The 21,990-nt window shown below is 39.2% G+C and overlaps 1 protein-coding gene across 2 annotated transcripts in view; it reads left to right on the top strand.

Annotated features, from left to right (window-relative positions):
* LOC142149640 (FYN-binding protein 1-like) overlaps positions 1-21,990 on the top strand; it is a 143,330-nt gene that overhangs the window by 102,590 nt on the left and 18,750 nt on the right. For both annotated transcript variants that reach the window (XM_075204960.1, XM_075204966.1), the window contains 6 exons: positions 772-934; positions 1,092-1,125; positions 2,880-2,911; positions 9,301-9,364; positions 10,476-10,529; positions 13,486-13,570. In XM_075204960.1, coding sequence (XP_075061061.1) covers positions 772-934; positions 1,092-1,125; positions 2,880-2,911; positions 9,301-9,364; positions 10,476-10,529; positions 13,486-13,570 — 432 coding nt within the window. The remainder of the gene's footprint in view (positions 1-771; positions 935-1,091; positions 1,126-2,879; positions 2,912-9,300; positions 9,365-10,475; positions 10,530-13,485; positions 13,571-21,990) is intronic.

The raw sequence follows: 21,990 nt of genomic DNA, 5'->3' as shown, positions 1-21,990 counted from the left end.
CAATGCTAACATTTTAAAGAATTGTCAGTAAAATATTTGCAAGTTCTTTCAGTCATGGAATCAAACAACTTTTATTTGTGAAACATCTGCATATATGTTTGTTGCAACAAAAGACAGAAAAGAGGAATAGATAGTGATAATTGCATCAAATACACAAAATAATATGAATTGTATTTTGCAGACAATACTGAAACATTGGGACATTTCAAATGAGGAATCAATTCAATTTTGAAGAACTGACTATACTTGCTATACTACCATATTACTTGAGGCTAAAGGCCTAGCACCAGTAAATTTTATATTTAGAAACAATTCTGCTATTTAAATGTTGCTACCCTACTTCTGAGACTACCATTTGTGACTTTCTTTCAGTTGTACCGAAAAACCCTGACAGGAATGGTACAAATAATATCTATCATCCATCTCGGTCCTCTCAAAACTTATTTTCTGTTATATGTATAATAGGTTCAGTATAATTGTCTAGTTGTATGAGTAAAGTTTTGAGTGTGACATCATTCATGGCATCAAGTAGGTGGGGCAATATGTATGCTGATTGTATTATCATGCTCCACCTCACTCACTGTTCACTAGGGTGGGTGTGGCTTGATAATGAGATTTGTGTCATAACAGCAAATCCCTGCTCACCTTGACAAAGTGCCCTTGCTGGAGAACTCTGAAGTCTCTTGGACATTCCAGGAGAGTAATCAACTATGGAGTTTAACAATGTTACGCTTTATTTCCCTGCTATACTTATATCTTCCTATTTCAAAGTTCCATAGGGAAATTAAAGTGTTAACTCGAGTGATGGTTGACCCCAATGCCATAGTTCAGAAAGCTGGATATAAAGATCTTGAATACACAAGAGGAGAAATCCTGGACGTAATTCAGCTCACTGGTACAGATAAATTATTATGTCGCAACTGTGAAGGGAAATGTAAGTTGTAATATGAAATTTAGAATGAGCACCTTTATATTTGCTTGTAAATTCAAACTTAATTTATAAAGTAATACTTGCTATTTGTACAATCTACATTCTAATCTGAGAATGAACTTGAAAAGTCTACAGTTAAAATGTCTTCTGATTCTTGTAGTTGGATATGTCCCCAGAAAGGCTGTACTCAACCTGTAAGTATTATGGTAAAAACACAGTTGGGAAAATGTACAATCATGTCAAACAAACAAACAAAAAAAGATTAGTAGTGTGTTAAATCTCTGATTATAAGTGGCAATTTACTATAGGCATGAATTATTCCAATGCCCAAAATTATCAGGAGATTTTTTTTAAAAACCTCTTTTTGCGTATTGTCTTCTTATCTCATTGGGTGTTGGAAGTGAACATAGTTCCACCAAGCTGGGGAAAACCAACATATTTGGTAAATTAAACATGTTGTAATTCCCAGAATTACCTGATAACTAATATTGATCTATAACAATAATATGCCAAGACATTCAGCACTATCAGGTTCTCACGAAACAAAACACAAAAATAATTGCAGGTGCACTCCACCCTAATCACAATGTAAACTTGTTCAGTCCTTCATTTGCAAATATTGTAAAACAGTTCATATATTCATACCTATCTTGCAGAGACGTTAATGATGATCTTTTCACGTCATAAGTGGTTTATTTCAAAGGAATAAGCACCTCCCCATCACCTTTGTGGTAGCAATATAAGATGGACTCCTACCAGATTGTAGAATATTGTAGGCTTGTAAGTATTTAGAGGACTTCTCCCAATCTAGAGTTCCTGTATAACAAATATCTCGCTGTTCATCTCCTCTCCAACATGGATGACATCAAGAGGTACCCCAGAAGCCTCCAAATGCAGCACCAGCACTCACCATCAGCTACTGATACCAACATCATAGCTGATGGTGAGTGCTGGTATGTATGTAATATATGTTGGAGAGGAGATGAACAGTGAGATATTTGTTATACAGGAACTCTAGATTGGGAGAAGTCCTCTAAATACTTACAAGCCTGCAATATTCTACAATCTGGTAGGAGTCCATCTTATATTGCTACCACGAAGGTGATGGGGAGGTGCTTATTCCTTTGAAATAAACCACTTATGACGTGAAAAGATCATCATTAACGTCTCTGCAAGATAGGGATGAATATATGAACTGTTTTACAATATTTGCAAATGAAGGACTGAACAAGTTTACATTGTGATTAGGGTGGAGTGCACCTGCACTTATTTTTGTGTTTTGTGTTTCGTGAGAACCTGATAGCGCTGAATGTCTTGGCATATTATTGTTATTCGATTGTTTTAGGTTGTATACCCTTTTTCCAAGATTTTGGCTGCAGTCAGGATCATAAAGCGCTGTGTTAGTGGTTACCAAAACCTCTAATATTGATCTATGTAGATATGCCAGTGCACATGGAGATATTATAGAGGATGGCAGAGCAGATTGGGGAAAAGTAGAACATGTAAATCACTGTGCACATTGTGTGTGTGTGTGTGTGTGTGTGTGTGTGTGTGTGTGTGTGTGTTTTGACATGCTTTTTATGGTAATCCAGAATGCTTTTGATTTGTACATGACTCTATATAAAACGCATAAAAAAGCACATTTGGCTCACAAGTGGAAAAAAATAAAATAGTAAATGTTTCTAAGGCAAAAAACATGCACGCTACATTTTAGAAACCGAAACACAGATACAACAGAGAAAAGAAAACCACTTGCATGACTCGCACCACTGATTTTACTGCATTACATCTTTTTAAGAGTAAAAAGACTACTATAAAATGCTTGTGTCCATGAGTTCATTAACAAAAGCAATATGAGACAGCACATAACTGTGACTTCTCTATATCATTGTATTCTAAAAATACAAATAACACTACTAAATTTAAATGATCTCTATTTATTGACTAGAGAGAAAAATCTGTCCAGTAAATTCAACTCAGGTACGTATTGTTTCGTTTTTTTGGCCAGCCAATTTCAAGCTAAATGTAATGTGTTTGTCAATTGTGTGTCTGAATATTTTAAATTATTTGGTTGGTCAATTACTTTCTAGCATGTATGTTATTTTATTGTGCATTAAAGCATATCAGTTTTATTTTACCTTCTCTTTCTGTGGGAAAATGTTCTCCCTGCTGTAAATTAGGATCTTAGAGGTCATTTTTATATAATGTTTAGAAATTTGAGGTATCCCAGATGGATGAAAATGAAGGTAAGCTGTGTTGGAAATTATCATGGTAATCACCTTGATATGTGAAAAATTTAAATATGTTGAAACTATGAACTGCAATTTGTAAAACACTTAAATCATAACTTATTTATGTCAGTGGACACAAAAGCTGACACTATCACACAACTAAATATGTCTGTTACGTAAAATGCATCACCTCTTTAACTGTTTGTTCTTGTTCTTTGTTGCCTTCAGGCTTCAACCTATGTTTATGTCTGTCTCTGGGTACACACTACAGATTGTTCAGCCGACTATTGGGTCAATTGCACGATAAATGACCGTTCGGGCCAATATCGCATTAGTGTGTATAGTTGAGCAATGAATGACAGTCGTTCCAAAGTACCGATCCTCATTTTAGTTTTAGACATACTTAATAGCCACTTTTAATACTCACTTTTTTTAATGTTCTTTCGGATTCTCAAAAGCCTTCATTGCTCTTTATTTTTTAAGTCGGACCACAATTTTGTTCTTTTTATACTGAGTTCATCTCTAAGTTGATTTATGAGTTTCTGCACAATCACTTCTTTTCTGTGATTAATTTTTCGTTAGTTTTGCTTTTGACAGTCACAGTCATGCTGGTCCAGCACTCTCACCATTATCTCCATTTACCTTGTGCCCATTGGCTTTGCTCTTTTAATGTCCTCCAATTGCATTCCTTCTTTTCCATCCCCCTCCACTCCTCCATCACTTTTGTCACTTTTCCTCATCCGTCATCTTCTCTCGTACCGCCGCCAGCAGACTGGCTCCTCTATAATTTTATAGACACAAACATGGGCATTCACAATTGGTATGGACCAATCAGGGCAGCTACAGCTGAAGAGTGGAGCATTGTGAGTGAATGTTCATTCCTGTATAATAACCTCGTGTTTACAGATGTTTCCAAATAATTTGCCCTGAACTTTCCTTATCAAACGAACGGATACCACAAACATTTTGCCTGATTTCATCGCTATTACAGCAAGGTATGTACTTTACAGCACAATACTTTCTGTAGTTTACGGGTGTGCATGTTAAATATTTTTTTTTTATATAGCACTGGAATGTTTGTATGTTTTCTTTGTGGTGTGTATGTAATTCTGTGAATATATGTGTGTTTTTTTTCATTTATATCACTAGATGTTTTCCCTTTTTATTGTTGTGTGTATGGAAATGTGACAATATATATGGTTTATTTTTTTTAGGAAAATATTTGCCGTGGCATGTGACAGAAGTGTGGAGCTCATGAGGGACTTCACTGAGGCCTACAGATCCCATACCTGCTTGTGTACTCAAACAGGCAGAAGAGGAGTGTGGCTTTTGAAGATGTTGTGAAAGTGTGCCTTCAACATTATCCCGGAAGAAAAAGTAGAGTGAGTAAAAGGGAAGATACAGAACCTGAGGACTGTCTTTAAAAAAGAACTTAACAAGATTGAGGCCTCAAAAATTCATGGACATGGGCTGAGGATGTGCATGTGCCGAAGCTCTGGTATTATGACCTCCTGCGCTTCACCATTGATGAAATAGCTAGAGAGTCCACCTGCTACATGGAGAAGGAGAGTAGTTGCTCACCTGAACTTCTACAAACAGATGTCATACTGGCAAGTGGCACAGTAAGTGAAACATACAACATTGTAAATGAGTAAAACACTTAATTACTTACATGTACCTCACAATACAGTTTACAAGCATACAATGCTACTGCACATACAGTCAAGTCCATAAATATTGGGACATCGACACAATTCTCATATTTTGGGCTCTATACACCACCACAATGGATTTGAAATGAAACTAACAAGATGTGCTTTAACTGCAGACTTTCAGCTTTAACTTGAGGGTATTTACATCCAAATCAGGTGAACGGTGTGGAAATTACAACGGTTTCTATATGTGCCTCCCACTTTTTCAGGGACCAAAAATAATGGGACAATCGACTCAAAAGCTATTTCCTGGACATGTGTGGGCTATTCCCTGGTTATTTCATCATCAATTAAGCAGCTAAAAGTTCTGGAGTTGATTCTAGGTGTGACATTTGCATTTGGAATCTGTTGCTGTCGACTCTCAATATGAGATCCAAAGAGCCGTCACTATCAGTGAAGCAAACTATCATTAGGCTGAAAAATCAAAACAAACCCATCAGAAAGATAGCAAAAACATTAGGTGTGGCCAAATGAACTGTTTGGAACATTCTTAAAAAGAAAGAACGCACTGGAGAGCTCAGCAACACCAAAAAACCCGAAAGACCACGGAAAACAACTGTGGTGGATGACAGAAGAATTTTTTCCCTGGTGAAGAAAAACAACAGTTGGCCAAATCAAGAACACTTTCCAGGAGATAGGTGTACATGTGTCAAAGTCAACAATCAAGAGAAGACTTCACAAGAGTGAATATAGAGGGTTCACCACAAGATGTAAACCATTTGTGAGCCACAAAAACAGGAATACCAAATTAGAGTTTGGCAAACAACATCTAAAAAAGCCTGAAGGGAAAACTGAAGGGAAAATGCCCCAAGAACAGGCAGGAACTGAAGACATTTGCAGTAGAGGCCTGGCAGAGCATCACCAGGGATGAAACCCAGCGTCTGGTGATGTCTATGCGTTCCAGACTTCAGGCTGTAATTGACTGCAATGGATTTGCAACAAAGTATTAAAAAGTGAAAGTTTGATGTAGAATTGTTTAGTTTGTCCCATTACTTTTGGTCCCTTAAAAAGTGGGAGGCACATATAGAAACCGTTGTAATTCCTACACCGTTCACCTGATTTGGATGTAAATTCCCTCAAATTAAAGCTGAAAGTCTGCAGTTAAAGCACATCTTGTTTGTTTAATTTCAAATCCATTGTGGTGGTATATAGAGCCCAAAATATGAGAATTGTGTTGATGTCCCAATATTTATGGACCTGACTGTATATTATACAATGTCATTCTGCCAGGACACAGCACCCTCCCTGTTTAATTTTGCTATGGGACTGGCATTTCTTACCTGGGATGACTCGAGTGGTGTCAACCCTACAACTTCCGCTACTTCTAGAGTGTTCTCTATATTGCTAAGCATAATGCGCACACTGGGGCTTTTACACCTTAGAGTGTTGTGTAGGACACAACGAGCCATCACTACTTTGTCTAGGCCCAGATATATAGCTGAATGAAAATTTCTAAATCGGTTGTTCAAAATACAAACCTTAATTTCCACAATGCACCTAGCTCTTAACAATTAATAATTAAAGATCCTCCTTTCTGTTGACAGATTTCTTTCTGGATAAAGTTTTAAGACATTGGTGTGTAGCGCAAATGCTTCATCAGCTACTAAAACAATTTATTTTCACTTTGTGTTGGCAAATTAAATTCGTTATTTTTAAGTATGGCATGGAAAGGAGTCTGCTCCAATTCCCCACCATCTGACACCTTCCCATTTTTTCCAATGTCCACAAGTAGGAATTTATAATTGCCATACACTATGGCCATCAGAATAATGCTGAAGAATCCTTTATAGTTGTAGTAATAGGATCCACTGTATGAGGGTGGCATAATACTTACATGTTTGTCATCGCCATGACACCGCCACAGTTTGGGAAATTTCAAAGACTTTCAAAGTCTTCAGCAAGAACTTGCCATTGCTCAACTGTTGCAGGAAACTGAAAGAGAAAGATTGTTGAAATGTTAAATCAGTACATGCTTGTAATGTTATACTGAGTAGTTTACATTCTATTTTCATTTCACAGCCTGCTGTCTTATCTGAAGCTGAATTCTGTGATGTGGCAGAGCAACATGGCACAACAACACATCATAGCCAGCTGGCAGTAGACAGCCAAGAGATCACAGATCTGCCCAGCCACAAGGGGATTAAACTGAGCAAAGTGATGCGCTCACACGAAATATGAGTCTGCAACTCAATTGATGTCAAAAGAACCAGACGAATTTGATTTGCTAAGAGCAACTCTTGCAAAGAAAATGAGAAATGCAAGTAGAAAAATGCGAATAAAAATGGAACATTTGGTGTATGACATCATTTGTAGGTCAACAAGGTGGGATCTCTCACAAGACATTGTATGAACACAATCCCCCCCCACACAGGAGCAAGGACAATTCAGGATGACCCAATCATATACATTTCCATCACTATCACTCCACATGCAACATCCTGTCATGGGGGGCCAATCTGTTACCCCATCAGCCTACAGATCGTCTACACGTATGGGTAGCACAAGTATGCTACAGTATACAATGAGTCCATCCCCACTGAAAAACAGTGAGCATTTGCATTATGAATAGCTGTGACCCCTATTTTTTTTATTACATATGTGTTCCCTATTTAAGTTGAAATATTCATTTTGCTTTCCCATCTTTAGCCCATCTCTGGTCTGCACACCAGAGATGGGTCTCATATCTCTCTACACGCAAAACAATATTTGCCCTCAATTCTCATAAAAATTTGTTTTGCTTTCCCATTTTCAATCCATCTCTGCCCATCTATAATGAGCAGAAATGGGTTTCATATCCAAACAGCACAGGCCAATTCATATCCATATCAACAGTGTTTTGGGCTGTATATAGACCAAATTTTATACATATCTACAGTTTTTTGTACTGTATATTTTGTTGGTTTGTGTGTTTTTTAATATGTAATTTAATATGTTTAATTTCTATTTTAATAAAAAAATGTTGTTGTTTTTTTTTTTTAAAACAGACTATTTCTTTTACCAACCTTCATATGTTCAAGTTCAAGTTGTCCACTTGAACTTGAACTATAGTGTCACAGGTCTCAGGTATGATCAAACCCAGAGCTTGAGGTGAAACTGCTGTGCTGTATTTGAGGTCAGACAGTATCCTTCCTGTGGCCAAAAATCTCAGGGTAGCTACCAGTCTCTACTCTGCAGATATGGGTCCCCTTAAATGGGTGTCCTCCTTGTGACCATTATATTAAAATAAACCATAAAATAAACCGTAGTAAATGTGCAGTTGCGAACTAACATACACTATACACAAAGATGTGCTATAGAATGAATGGCCATGATGTATTTCCGTTTATGAAACCTGAGTTTGTAGGAATTTATTGCCGGTGATGTTCAGCCCTATGTTTAAATGTATTAGATATAGTGCTGCATGGAGGCCATATATCGTTTCAGTGTGTACGGAATCACAATGTTGTGAGACGACGTTATGACTGACAAAAATCACTGGCTGGTTGGTTAGTCAAGCAAAATTTGTTTAAAATCTGCATAGTGTGAACGCATGAATTGACCAACTGATCAGAACTTCAATCATAGGTTCAATCGTTGTAGATAACACATTGGTTGGAAAGTTCTGTAGTGTGTACCCTCTTTCCCCATTACTGTAAATATTGGTATCTTTTCAACCTCTCTCATCCTTTCTGAATGTTCCCAGACATAGATTACATTGTTCATAGCAAATGTAGCCAGCAAATATAGCTGACAGTATCCATGTTGTGTTACTTTTAATTATGCTAACATTATGGTTAAGGTATGCCTGTATCGTTGTATAACTGTGTGTGCAAGAGTGCCTATGTTTACAATAGCAACAATAAATATCTTATTCTATGAGTATACTTGTTTATTATGCTCTTTTACTTTACTTCTGTCCACTCAACGCTGAGGCCAACGTATGTGTTGCCTGAGGGTACCCAGTATCTCAATGAGTCTGAAATTACTTATATCAAAAATAAATAAATTAATTACACAGAATTAGAAGACAATTAACAATAGCCAGGAGGTTCACCGCATAAAGAGACTATAATCCCCTTTCCTCTGAAGTGTGGTCCCTGTCACCGAGCCACACCATTCACTCTTCTTCTACAAGACAGGAACCAAGCCCAATGTCCTCCTGCTTAGTAGCCTGCCGAAGTAGAAGGTAGAACACCCACTGGACTGCTAGGCTCCTTCTTATAAGTTGACTGGCAATCTGTTCTTGCCACACTCAGTGAATTGAAAAACACCAGGAACAACCCCTGTTTTGGATAGTGAAGCAGTCTAGTTAGAAGGTGTTCACCAAGGTATAAGTTCTGCAGTTATAGGTCCAATAGGATCCAAAGGGTCAGAGTTAATGATCCATATGTATGTTTTCCTTCTAATTGCCCAAAATGAAATTAATTATCTATATTTTGCATTACAGATGAAATATATGATGATACAGAGCTGATATCAAATACATTTCCTGCTGTGCCATCCAAACCACGGTGATTTTTCCCCTAATTTTTTCCCCCTAATTATGTGTATCCACTGCTGTTTCGTACATATTGTAGGTGACAGAGAATAAATGCTTGCCTTTTTGCTAGTCTTGGTATCATTTTGTGAAACATTGAATTCTGTGATAAACAGTGATTGAAGTGAAAATTTTGAAGTGGTGGTTTGAAAAATGTAATGGGAATGTAAGTGAATGGAATTTAATAGCTTTACAATCCGGTATGTAATACCACGCACTGTACTGTATACACCCCCACTTTAATCACTGCTGCTAAGAACAAATATACATATAGCTGTCATATTGATGTGACACAGTTTGGTTTCTTTGCTTTGATACAGTATAAATGAATAAATGATGCAGTACAGAAAATCAATGTATTTTTTAAATTTATATAAAATTGAATTGATGGACTCATTTTAACTTGTATAAATCCATTAAGTCAAAGCCATTCACCAGTGAACATGCACAGTGATGCATAATAAAATGTAGTATCATAAACAATCTTCAACAGAAAATATTGTGCAATGTCATGGTATTAAAATACTATTTTAGGAGATGTTGGTAAAGTATAAAAATACTTGTCTCCCCCTTCACTATTGCACTTGTTACTGATGTGAGGCTATAATGAGCTCTTTGCAGGCAAATTTGTCACATGAACTCTACCTTGGTTCAATTGGACCAACTTGCTGATTATAGTCATGGTGCTGACCACATGTTTGCTCCTTAGATTCTTCTTAAAGGTCTTGGGACCATGAGAGGAAATGACATATGTTTCATTCATGTCAGTATTTTCAGGTGTAATATTTTATTAGCACTGTATTTAAGTGAATGCAAGTGAGAGAGTGGTGAAGCTGTTTTCTTTTGAATTTCACTATCAAATTTAAAAAACTCAGACATTCCCTGTAGTGCATTAAAATATTCGGGTCACACATCCTTCATTTTGGATTTACACTCTGCTCCATTCATTGTCACATTTCGGCAATGGCAGCTCAGCATTGGGTTCAATTCAGAGTAATACAAAGGTCCTGTCTGAAAATCGATCTTAACATGTATATTAAGAATCCATTTCTTGTTTTCCACATATCCTCTTTGTTGAAATGAAGAGTTCAGAGCGGCTATGTTGCAAGACTTTTCCAAAGAAATACCAGCCAATCAAGGTATAATAAGACTTTATAATATATACATATTTTTGATTTTGCTTTTGTAAGATGAAGAGACGTGTTTTTTAGTTGTCATTCCTTCCCTGAACTTTTCTTCAAATCACAGTACTCCTAAGACACAAGGCTTGGTAGGAAAATGACATGGTAGGAAAGGGATACAATGCAATATTCAGTGCCTAACACAGAGGTGGCTAAATTGGAAGTGATCCAGCTATTTTTTTTCTGTTAAATCAAGTCAATTGTCCAGTATCATCTATGATATTGAAGATTGTGTGGCAAGAATTTCTGAACAGACTTTGACAAGACCTCTGAAAGGTGCAAAGTGAAATACAATGGTTCTGATTCAAATTGGAACTCAACTTGCATGCAAGTTGCATTTTAAAAATGAGCACAGAACTTGAGCATAGCTCCGACCGTATTCAAATCCAAGCTGATCTGAAGTGTCCATTTGTGTCTAGGTGTAAGTATGCTGTGCCTACACAGTACTTGCCATATGTAGACAGAAGGAACAACACCCAAGGTGTGCCAGGAAGATCCCCACTGCTATTCAGAATGGAGCTGGTTTGCCTTGCACAGAGCATGTTTTTACAAGCCTGGTTTTCTATGGAAATCCACCTCGTGCTGATCAGGCTAGGGATGGATTCACATTATGATAGCGGGGGCACCATGCTGCAGGTCTCACGGTTATAGTGCGAACACACCAGTCTGGTACAACTTGGGGCTAGTTGTCACTTTTTGAAGGATGCCCAATGTGCTTTAGCAGTAACCAGGCCAGGCTGTAGCACTGGTATTGGTTAGTATTTTTTTGGGGGTGGCATGTACTTTTAAAAAAAATATATATATTTTCTTTTTCAAGAAGCAAGTACATCATCATTATCAGCATCAGGGGAGGGCTGGCAAATTTTATCCCAGGAGGCAAGACTTGACTCGGCAGCCTATTTTAAATGAAAACATATGCAAGTGGCCCAGTGACCCAGCCCAAGTTAGCTCACTATGGGACCGGCCCGTGGGGCAGATGCCCCCTGCCCCCCAGCCCAGCCTGCCCCTGATCAGCACATATCTTTGCACCTAGGCTTAGACACCTGCATTAGATACACTTCCTCAGAATCTGCCTCCTATCTAGACTGCATATGCCAATGTATGCACTACTCTACTGTACTCTACTTTCACTTGCCTGTTCCCTGTCCACTTCTTTAGGTGTATGGGGGCCACAAGTGCAAGTTTATAAAAGCTGGCTGCATTTACTGAGCATTCACAGTAAAGCAAAAGCAGAATACATACAACTTTAAATCAGACCCCATGTGGATAAGTGGATTAGTGGATTTATATATGGAGGCAAGTCCACTAATGTAATTGCAACTCACATGCTTAAAGTGTCAGCTTTTTGACATTTATCAGGTCCTACTAGAACACTGTGCTAAATATATGGGAGATAATACATTAATTTGCAAAAAAGCTGCAAAGGAATGTCACTGCACAATGTATTTTACCTTAATCTAAAAATTCCAGTTTTGATGTTTAGCTGTCCTTCAAAGTTGTTTTTTGTCTTGTTTTGAGATTGCCTCCTCTCTTTCTTTTAGAACTCTTCCAGTTTTGATATATGTTATGGTCTTCATCTATGCACTGCATGTCTGCAATATTACCACCATTTTCTAATACTATATTCTACATCTCTGGAGACAACTAAATTGAACATCACTGGCCACTTGATCCCTCAGATCCGCTGACCAGATTGCTTCCTGCATAACTTGAGCCTGTTCTGCAGTCAGAAAATGACCACACAATCAGGTCAATACTAATCATCTTCCAAATTTACCAACATGCCGATAATGATTTTATCAATTATTATTAGGTATATATTTTTGTGCCAAATACTGATTGGTGGATATATATTGTGGACATTTAGACCAGGAGGATGTTTTTTGTTTTTTTTTTTATCTCTTTTTATTGTATAAAAATCAAAGGAAAAATAATAATAGAAGTATAGAATATATAAAACATCCAATAAGCTTGTATACAGTTGTGTAAACAATTGTCTTTGCTAATTTTCCATTCCAATACCAGTATAGGAAGAGATATTATCGCGAGAATCACAAAACAAACACACACACACACACACACACACATATAAAATAAAAAAAATAATAAAAATACAAAACAAAAGTAATTGAAAATAAAACAACAATAGAGGATCCAAGTCATTTATTTTTGTAGTGTTGCGAAGAGGTAAGTGCACCGCGCGGGTGGGGTGGGGTGGCGGTAGTAGGGTGTATAAGCAAGAGGGAGGGTCAAATCAGGGTGGCCATAAATGGAAGAAGGCTAACAAGTGAAGATTAAGGGTTTGCTATACAATATTAAATTTTTCGATGCAGGTACCACTCAGTTGACTCAAACAGCGTGCCCCCTTAATAGCAGTAATGTAACTGTCACCAATTGAATTGAAGGGAATGTTCTGTTGCCGGAATTGTTGCCTGTCAGTTTTTCATATAGTCTGTATTTCCTCTGTGTCGTAATTACAGCTTTCGCAATGATTATGTCGCTCCTAGTCTTGTCGGAATGTAGTAATTTGCAATAATGACTACCACCGTTTACTGCAGGAGATCAAATGGAACAATCAATTTAATAATGTACTTATACAGTAGCGACTTGATATAATATAGCCGTGATGCTTATGATCTAAGTACACTATTACTGTATTTGTCCGACACTTGCTTGTCTCTATATATGGAAGTATGTATACACATTTGTGCAGTATGGAAATGGGGTTCACAAAAAAAAAAAATGATGTATGATCACTTCTAAATGAGCTCATTGGTTTCCCTCTCATAATAAAGAATAATTGTAATTTGGTGAAAAATTAAAATAGCACAAAGTGTTATATGAATTGCACATTGATCATTCAAAATGTTTTTGTACTTCTTATTTTGGTTAATTGTTTAATACCTTTTAACAGCAAACCTGAATTGCCAAAAAGGGAGAATATAAAACCTGTGAAAGATGAAGGCAAAGAAATAAAAGAAATGAGGAAGAAGTTTAAGGTATTAAAATGACAAATTGCATAAAAATTATCTGTAAAATAATACTAAACTGTTATCTGTTGTGGAAGTTTGGAGATTGACAACAGCACAATAAGCAGGGGCAAATGCAGGATTTTTAGAAGGGGGGTTTACAAATGCTTAATTTTGGAACAAAGAAAATAATAAACTTTGCTGCAATAAGCCTGCATCAAATATTTTTTGAAGTCAAATTGTTATACTGTAAATAATACATTTAATTGAATCACAAAGTCTTGATATCTTCACACATGGAAGATGTTATTTAATAACGACTTGTAATAATGTCAGTAGCCACTTATGAAGCAAGTACAGATAAAGAAGCAGCTTTGAGGAGTGGTAAGCCACAGTCTGACTCCACTCACGTGCAGAAGGGATTCTGTGTGACAGATATGTCTTTCATGAGGGTTACCTGCCACTGCCTGCTGTTGAAGTGTGAAAGTGGAGAGTTGGTGGTAACACAAACGAGACATTGTAACAAGTAGATCAAGAGCTGGTTTTACAGTAGAAAAGGACCAGGGCAAATATCAAGCAGAATATATAGAACAACAGTTGTGAAATTTACATAAACAGACATGGTACTCTGAGGTTGAGCATATGTACAACATAGTAAAACAAATCAAAATTGTATACACAACAGAAATTTGGCATTAGTTAGATATAAAAACTATATTTAGAAAGTAAAATATACATAAATGTAATAGAATGTTAAATAAAGAAAATAATGAGGCACAAAGTAAGCTATACATTAATGTAAATACCCATATTAATATTATTTGTTTATGCATAAATCTGACCATTTTATCAAATTAAAGTCACAAATCACCTTACTTGTTAAGCTACCAGTGTTGAAAAAAGATTCACCTAAAACAACCTATGGAACTTGATATGCCAACCGGGACTTGTTTGTCCCCAGGACTTATTCTCAAGTAATGGTAACTTAACAAAAAAAATGGTACAATAGGACACAAGCAAAGATAATAGACTGATCTGAGAGTACCAATCTGGGTACCACAACAGTTGGGATGAATGTTGATGTAGCAGGTATGAATGATGGAACAGGAAGGATGCATTATACAAATTCAACTAGCGCTACTTTTGGCTATAGAGAGTACTGTGTAGTATAGTGAGAATGATCTGTTATATAAAGTTGTTAATGTACAAGGTAGAACTGCAGAGCAATTGTTAGTGCCACAAATCCATACACCACTTGTTCTCAAAGCTGTGCATACACATCTGTGAGGGGGACACTAGGTTCTATTGGCCAGGAGTGTACGAGGCAATACAAAGGTTTTGCCAAACATGTCCAGGCTGTCAGACAACATGTCCGAAGCCAGACTACTGGGCCCCGCTGGTTCCCAACCCTGTGGTGCATACCCCGTTTGAGTGTATTGATATGGATTTTATAGGCCAATTAGAGAAATCAGCCCGTGTCCATCAGTACGTACTGGTTATAGTGGACTTTGCCACTAGGTATCCTGAGGTTATACCTGTGTGCAATATAAAGTCCAGTACAATAGCAAAATAACTTCTTCTGTATTGTACCAGGTTGGGTATCCCCAAAGAAATCTTCACTGATCAGGGTACTCCTTTTATGTCCCGTCTAATGAAAGAGCTGTGCCAGTTGTTAAGAGTAGAAACATTACACACATCAGTATATCACCCACAGACTGACGGGTTAGTGGAATGTTTTAATAGTGTTATGTACGTCTAGTCGCTATCCAATAACGATTGTCCACTTCCAGTGATGTGGTTCCAAAACACAATGCGATTTAATAGCAAAAAGCATCAGAGTAACAATTCAAATAAAATAGGTACAGCCGTTACTATTGCAGACGCTCTGGATCCAGCATACAGTCATTCAGTCCTGAAGTCTGTTGTCAATGTGACTGACTACTAGTCCCAGAGCCCCTGCTTATATACAGTCAGTGATACAGTGAAAACAATACAGATGATTTGACATGTTTTCATAGGTTCAGGCTTCAGGAAGGTCCAGTGTAATGCAGGTCATTGGCTAGTTCAAACGATGCCATCCGAGGGTCAGCTCTCCAGAAGATGCATACTTAATCTTCCCACCAAGAACTAGTTCAAACTGGTCTATTAGCATTACACACACACAATATCATACATGATCATTTATTCCCTATAATCCATATCTAGCATACGCAAGGTGCGATTCTTTCGGCGATAGAATTGGACGTCTGCGGATAAATAGGGATTAGAATGATACCAGACATATGTTTCCTGTGACCTGAACCGTAGATCTCACTAACGTGTACATAACATTATATTATTAAACCATAAACTCTGCTACATTTCTTCACAAATAACTATGTGTTGCAACTGATTTTAATGTGAGCTAATTACATGTGTATGTGTTCGTGTAAATGCGTGTATGAGTGTTTGCATGTGTTGTGGTTGATTACGCTCCTCCACGCCGTAGCATACTAGTCGCATAATTCTGGACATAGACAATCGGATTGATAGATATTAATTTGAAATGACCATATCCAATTATCTGACTTCGACAATAGGACACTCAAACACGTAGTGAGAAAAGCAGTAGCACAGGAATAATGGGTCTGATATATGTTATTATCCCATTTAATGTTTGCAATGAGGGAGGTACCTCATGCATCTACAGCGTTCAGCCCTTTCAAATTTTTGTATGGCAGGCAGCCATGGGTGTATTTTGGATGTTCTCAAGGAGGGCTGGGAGCAACAGAGTCCTAAAGAACCCAATGTGATCCTATTTGTGTCCCAGTTGTATGATAGGTTGTGGAAGATCACCCTGTTGGTACAACAATATATGCATGAAGCACAGGTGAGACAAAAAACTAACTGCGATAAGTCAGCTATAATTAGAGCTTTTCAAACAGGTGACAAAGTTCTTGTCCTGGTACCCACACAAGAGAGTAAGCTCTTCACACATTGGCAGGGGCCATGTGAGGTGATTGAGGCTGTGGGGCCTGTTAATTATAAAGTCAGACAGGAAGGCAGGAGAAAACCCATTCAGACATATCATGTCAACTTGCTGAAACCATGGCATAATAGGGAGGAGCCGCAAGCCGCTTTGGTAAACACAGTTGTGCTGCAGGAAACCAAACTTCCCATAAGGGACAATCTGTTTCCAGTGTGGAGACGACAGACTGAGGAAACAGTTTAGAGGAACCTTGATGTGTTTTCTGAGGTACGTGGACGTACCACGCTCATAGAGCACAATATAGTTATACCTCCAGGGGTGGTGGTGAGAGTAAGACCATACCGCATTCCTGAAACTAGACATGGAGCTGTGAAACAGGAGAATAAAAAAATGTTGGACCTCGATGTCACTGAGGAATCCAATAGCAATTGGAGTAGACATATTGTGTTAGTGGCCAAGCTCAATGGGAGTATTTGTTTTTGTAAAAATTTTATAAAATTAAAAGAGGTTTCCCATTTTGACACTTACCCGTTGCTCAGAATTGAAACTGGTGGAAACCTTTGACAATAGTCAGTACCTCGCCACGTTCGATCTAACCAAAGGCTACTGGCAGATTCCCGTAACACCATCTATCAAGGCTAAGACAGTCTTTTCAATGTCAGATGGGTTATTCCGGTACAAAATAATGTCTTTTGGGCCACATTGGGCTCTCACTACCTTCCAAAGAGCCATGAATCGGCTCTTAAATCAGTAACAGGAGTATGCAGCTGCATACTTTGAAAACATAGTTATCCACTCCCAGGACTGGGAGACACATCTACCCAAAGTGAAGACAGTATTAGCCTTACTCAGGAAGGTGGGTCTAACAGCCAATCCTGAGAAGTGCGCATTGGCCATTCGCGAGGCCAAATACTTTGTTTATGTTGTCGGACAAGGTCAAGTCAAACCTCAAGATGCCAAAGTAACATCTCTCAGAGATTGCCCCAAGCCTGTGCGAAAGGCCTAGCTGAGAACCTTCCTGGTTCTAGTTGGGTACTATCACTGGTTTATGGCTAATTGTGCCACTAGGGCTGCTCCATTTACTGAGCATCTAAAAAACTTGTCCAGACAAGAAGCAGCGGAGGCTGCCTGGCGAGATATTCGAGTAGCTCTGTGTTCGGCACTAATACTCCTAGCACCGGATTTCAGCAAAAGATTGTATCTCCAAGCGGATGCCTCTGGAGTAGGTTTGGGTGCTGTTCTCTCGCAGAGGTTTGATGGGACAGAGAAGCCAATCCTTTACTTAAGCCACAAACTTCTGCCTAGGGTGAAGAAATACTACACAGTGGAACAGGAGTGCTGCCATTTTCACCTTTTTGCTTGAAACTTTTCTTTCCCCTCTATCCACCCTGGCCTGCCCCAGTCAGGCAGCCTCCCTCTACAACCACACCCTCACCACCGCTTTTGACACTGCTGACCTGCCTCTTCTGTTCACCTGTACCTCAACCTTGGCAATCCAAATGTACCTGTTTCACCTGGTTCCTTCAAAAATGCACACGTGCTGCCACCGGAGGAATTCTCATTCTTTGGTAGACTTTCTTCATGTCAAGTTCCTTCTCTCATCCTACAGTTCCTACCTCTCCCTCGCTAAACAATCCTTCTTAAAGTCTTTAATTTCTTCATAGTCCTCCAGTCCTCACTGCTTTTTTGCCACTTTCAACACACTCCTTTGCCCCATTCCTTTCCTAGTGCCACTGACGTTGCCTCCATTTTCACTTCCAAAATTGAAAAATGAAATCTCCTCCTCCCATCACTCTTCTCCACCCCTGCCACTCTACCCACCTCTCCCTCAATCCACCACCTCCTGTGTTCCTTCCAACCTACTATGGGTGACAAAGACCATTCTTTTAATTATGCTCTCCACCCTCACCCTGCCCCCTGGATCCTATCCCCTCTCACCTCCTTCCCTCCCTCTCCCCTACTGCCTGCTCCCACCTTGCTCAACACTTCAATCTGTCCCTCTCCACTGGAATCTTCCCCTCATCCTTTAAACATGCTCACCCATTCTTAAAAAACCCAACCTTGACCCCACCCAACCATACCCTCTACTGTTCCATTTCTCCTTTTCTGTTTCTTCCTCTGGTTCCTCCTCTCCTCATCCATTCTACACATAGGAGACCCACAAAGTTCTGTCCTTGGCCTTCTGCTCTTTTCTCTGTACACCTCCTTCTTGGGTGAACTTATCAGTTTCTTCAACCTCCAGTACCAACATTATGCCAACAACACTCAACTCTACATCTCATTTTCTGATTTCTCCCCTTCCCTCCTCTCTAGGGAGTCCAGTTGCCTCTCTGCCATCTCCTCCTGGATATGCTTTCTCAAACTTAACATGGCCAAACTTGAACTTATTGTCTACCCTCCATCACGATTCTCCTCCCCTTCTGACCTTTCTATTACTGTTGGCAACACCACTATATCCTGTGTTTCCCAACTCTGCTGCCTGTGTGTCGTTCTTTACTACTCCCTCTTCTTTGTCCCTCACATTCAATCTCTTGCCTAATCCTGTCACTTCCAGCTTCACAACATCACCCTTATCAGACACTTCCTCTCCCAGAAAGCCACCAAAACTCTGATCCACTCCCTAATTATTTCTCATCTCGACTACTGCAAACTTATCCTTACTGGCCTCCCCCACTCCAATCTCTCTCCTCTTTGATTTATAATTAATGCTGCAGCTAAACTTATCTTCCTCTCTCGCAGCTCCACATATGCCTCTCCTCTCTCTGCCATACCTTACACTGGTTTCCCTTCCCCTACAGAATCCTCTTCAAACTCCTCACCCTAACATACAAGACCTACTCAAACTCCACTGCTCCTTACATCTGCAACCTCATCTCCATACATACTCCCTTCCGCCCCCTCTCCGGTTGGCCAATGACCATCACCTTTCCTCCCCTCTGGTAGCCACATCTCACTCCCTTATCCTAGATTTCTCAAGTGCTGCCCCCCACCATTGAAATAATTTCCCTCATTCTAATCTGTATAGCTTCAAACGGTCATTGAAAACCCACCTGTTTAGAAAAGCCTTCCAATCTTCTACTTAACCATTTCACAAATCATGCTCCTTCTTCCTTCATCTCCTCCACTCTTGCTTCTTGCCCTCAGATCCCCTTACATTCGCTCACAACCATGTGTCATCCATTTGTATGCCCCTTTCCCTTTAGATTGTAAGCTCTAGTGAGCAAGGCCCTTTTCTCACCTGTTGTTATTACCTATAACTTTTGGTCACCAGCTACACTGTGCACCTCCTCCTTGGGCTCTCTGCTCATTGACTACACTCCTCCATTGTCCTAGCACGTCTTTCAGTTACTCTAAGCGTTTGAGTTGCGCCCTTGCTAATGGGCACAGGTTTCAGCCTGCACTGGACATACCCCTTGCACTCGGTATTGTTGTTTACCCCCTGTATGGTGCTGTAGACCTCAAGTGGTGTCCTATAAATAAACGTTAATAAAAATAATTATACGCACATAATCGCCGTTTACGTCCCTTAATGTGTCAGGCCCAATTTGCAAAGGGTAATGGGGTGTAGAATCCGGAGAATGGAACAAACAGCAGAGCAGAGATAAATGTACAATCGGCAAAATCCAATTCAAGCAGCAAACAGGTTAACCGGGATCACAGGCTATGATTCAACCCAGGTAGCAAACAGTATAGTTAGTGTCACAAGCAAGAGTCAGATACCAGAAAATACTGAGCAGGAGCACAAAAATGCTAGCTATAACTGGCAAGGTTTGTCTGACACAGGAAGATATTTAAAGTATCAAGCACTTGATACCATGCTAGGCTGCTCTCCAACTCTTCCCATCCCTTAAAATACACAGGCAAAGGCAGCCAGCTGTTCCCATTCTGGTGGGGCAGTCCCAAATTTGTGTGATTGTCCTGATCAGACAGGATTTTGTCACGATAGGATAGTTGTTCTGCTTCACATTGTACTGCTTATATGTACATACATGTACCTTCTACTTGTTATTGAGGCTTTCACTACCTGTTGTTCTTTGTATCTTAAGCTCAGTAGCTGTTGTCTGTACCCTGTTGAAGAATAGAGATTGGTACATGATATGTGGAATTTCAAGCAGTGAGTGAACCATTTATGCCTCCATCCACCCCCAACCAGGCCCATAATTAAATCAATAGCACTCTAGCTTAATCATCAGGCCTCCATATCTGAAACCAGCTTGCCATTAAGTTAATAGCATTCACATTTATTAAATAGACCTATTTCCCCCTCTACCCTCCATCCCCTTTACTGTAGATTTCAGACACCTCTGTCTGCCTCTTGTGTTCTACACACGTGGGACAGTACTATGTCATGTGGTGCATGCCCCATGTGTGTTAGGCTCTCAGTGCAGGACAGGGAGCTGGAACTTAACACTGGAGAAGGATGGGGAGGTAGAATGGATCTAAAATTCCAAGGCACCAGCCTGTCAATCAGACCGTGCCAGAGGAGGGGAGTTTTCAGGCAACCCCACACTCCCACCAAGTGCATGCTTGACCAATGAAAATCAGGTCAGAGTCAGACTCCAATTCTAATATAAGCCATTTACATTAAGGTTGTTCACAAATGCAACCAATTCAAGTCCTGTGTTTGTTGTTAGTGTACTTGTTTTCAGCCATATCTTTTGCACTGACTATAGGACAGATGACTGACATGGCATTGTCTTAACAATTACACGTGTGTGTGCCACTAGCTATCATCGAACAACTGTATGCATCTAAGACTATAAAAACACATTGAACTCATCTTTATTAATGTAAAAAAAAATAATTTTGAAAAATAAATGATTATACTGATTTATTTTATTTAATGCTAAAAAAAATTATGCATTCTGGTATGAACTTTTATTATACTTATGCGCATGCATATGCTGCAGTCTGTTCTCCATCCAGATTCAAATCTGGCTGGAACTATGCTCAAGTTTTAAGTTCTTCATTTAAGACCCAACATATATACAAGTTGCGTATAGACATGAATCAGGCCCAGGTGTGCAAAGTAATGTGTACATAATCTAGAGAATGGAACAAACAGTAGAGTAGAGATAAATGTGCGATGGGCAAAAATGGTGCAATCAGCAAACAGGATAATCAGGATCACAGGATAAGATGCTATACAGGCAACAAATAGGATAATCTGGGTCACAGGCTAAAATTCAGTCCAGTCAGGAAACAGGATAATGGGGGGTAACAGGCTATCATTCGGTCCAGACAGCAAGCAGGATAGTCGGGGTCACAGGCTATGATTCAGTCCAGGCAGCAAGCAGGATAGTCGGCGTCACAGGCTATGATTCAGTCCAGGCAGCAAGCAGGATAGTCGGCGACACAGGCTATGATTTGGTCCAGGCAGCAAGCAGGATAGTCGGGGGTCACAGGCTATGATTCAGTCCAAGCAGCAAGCAGGATAGTTGGGGTCACAGGCTGTGATTCGGTCCAAGCAGCAAGCAGAATA

The sequence above is a fragment of the Mixophyes fleayi genome, chromosome 1 (genome assembly GCF_038048845.1).
Source record: "Mixophyes fleayi isolate aMixFle1 chromosome 1, aMixFle1.hap1, whole genome shotgun sequence".
NCBI lineage: Eukaryota > Metazoa > Chordata > Amphibia > Anura > Limnodynastidae > Mixophyes > Mixophyes fleayi.
This window is presented reverse-complemented; position numbering and strand designations above follow the sequence as displayed.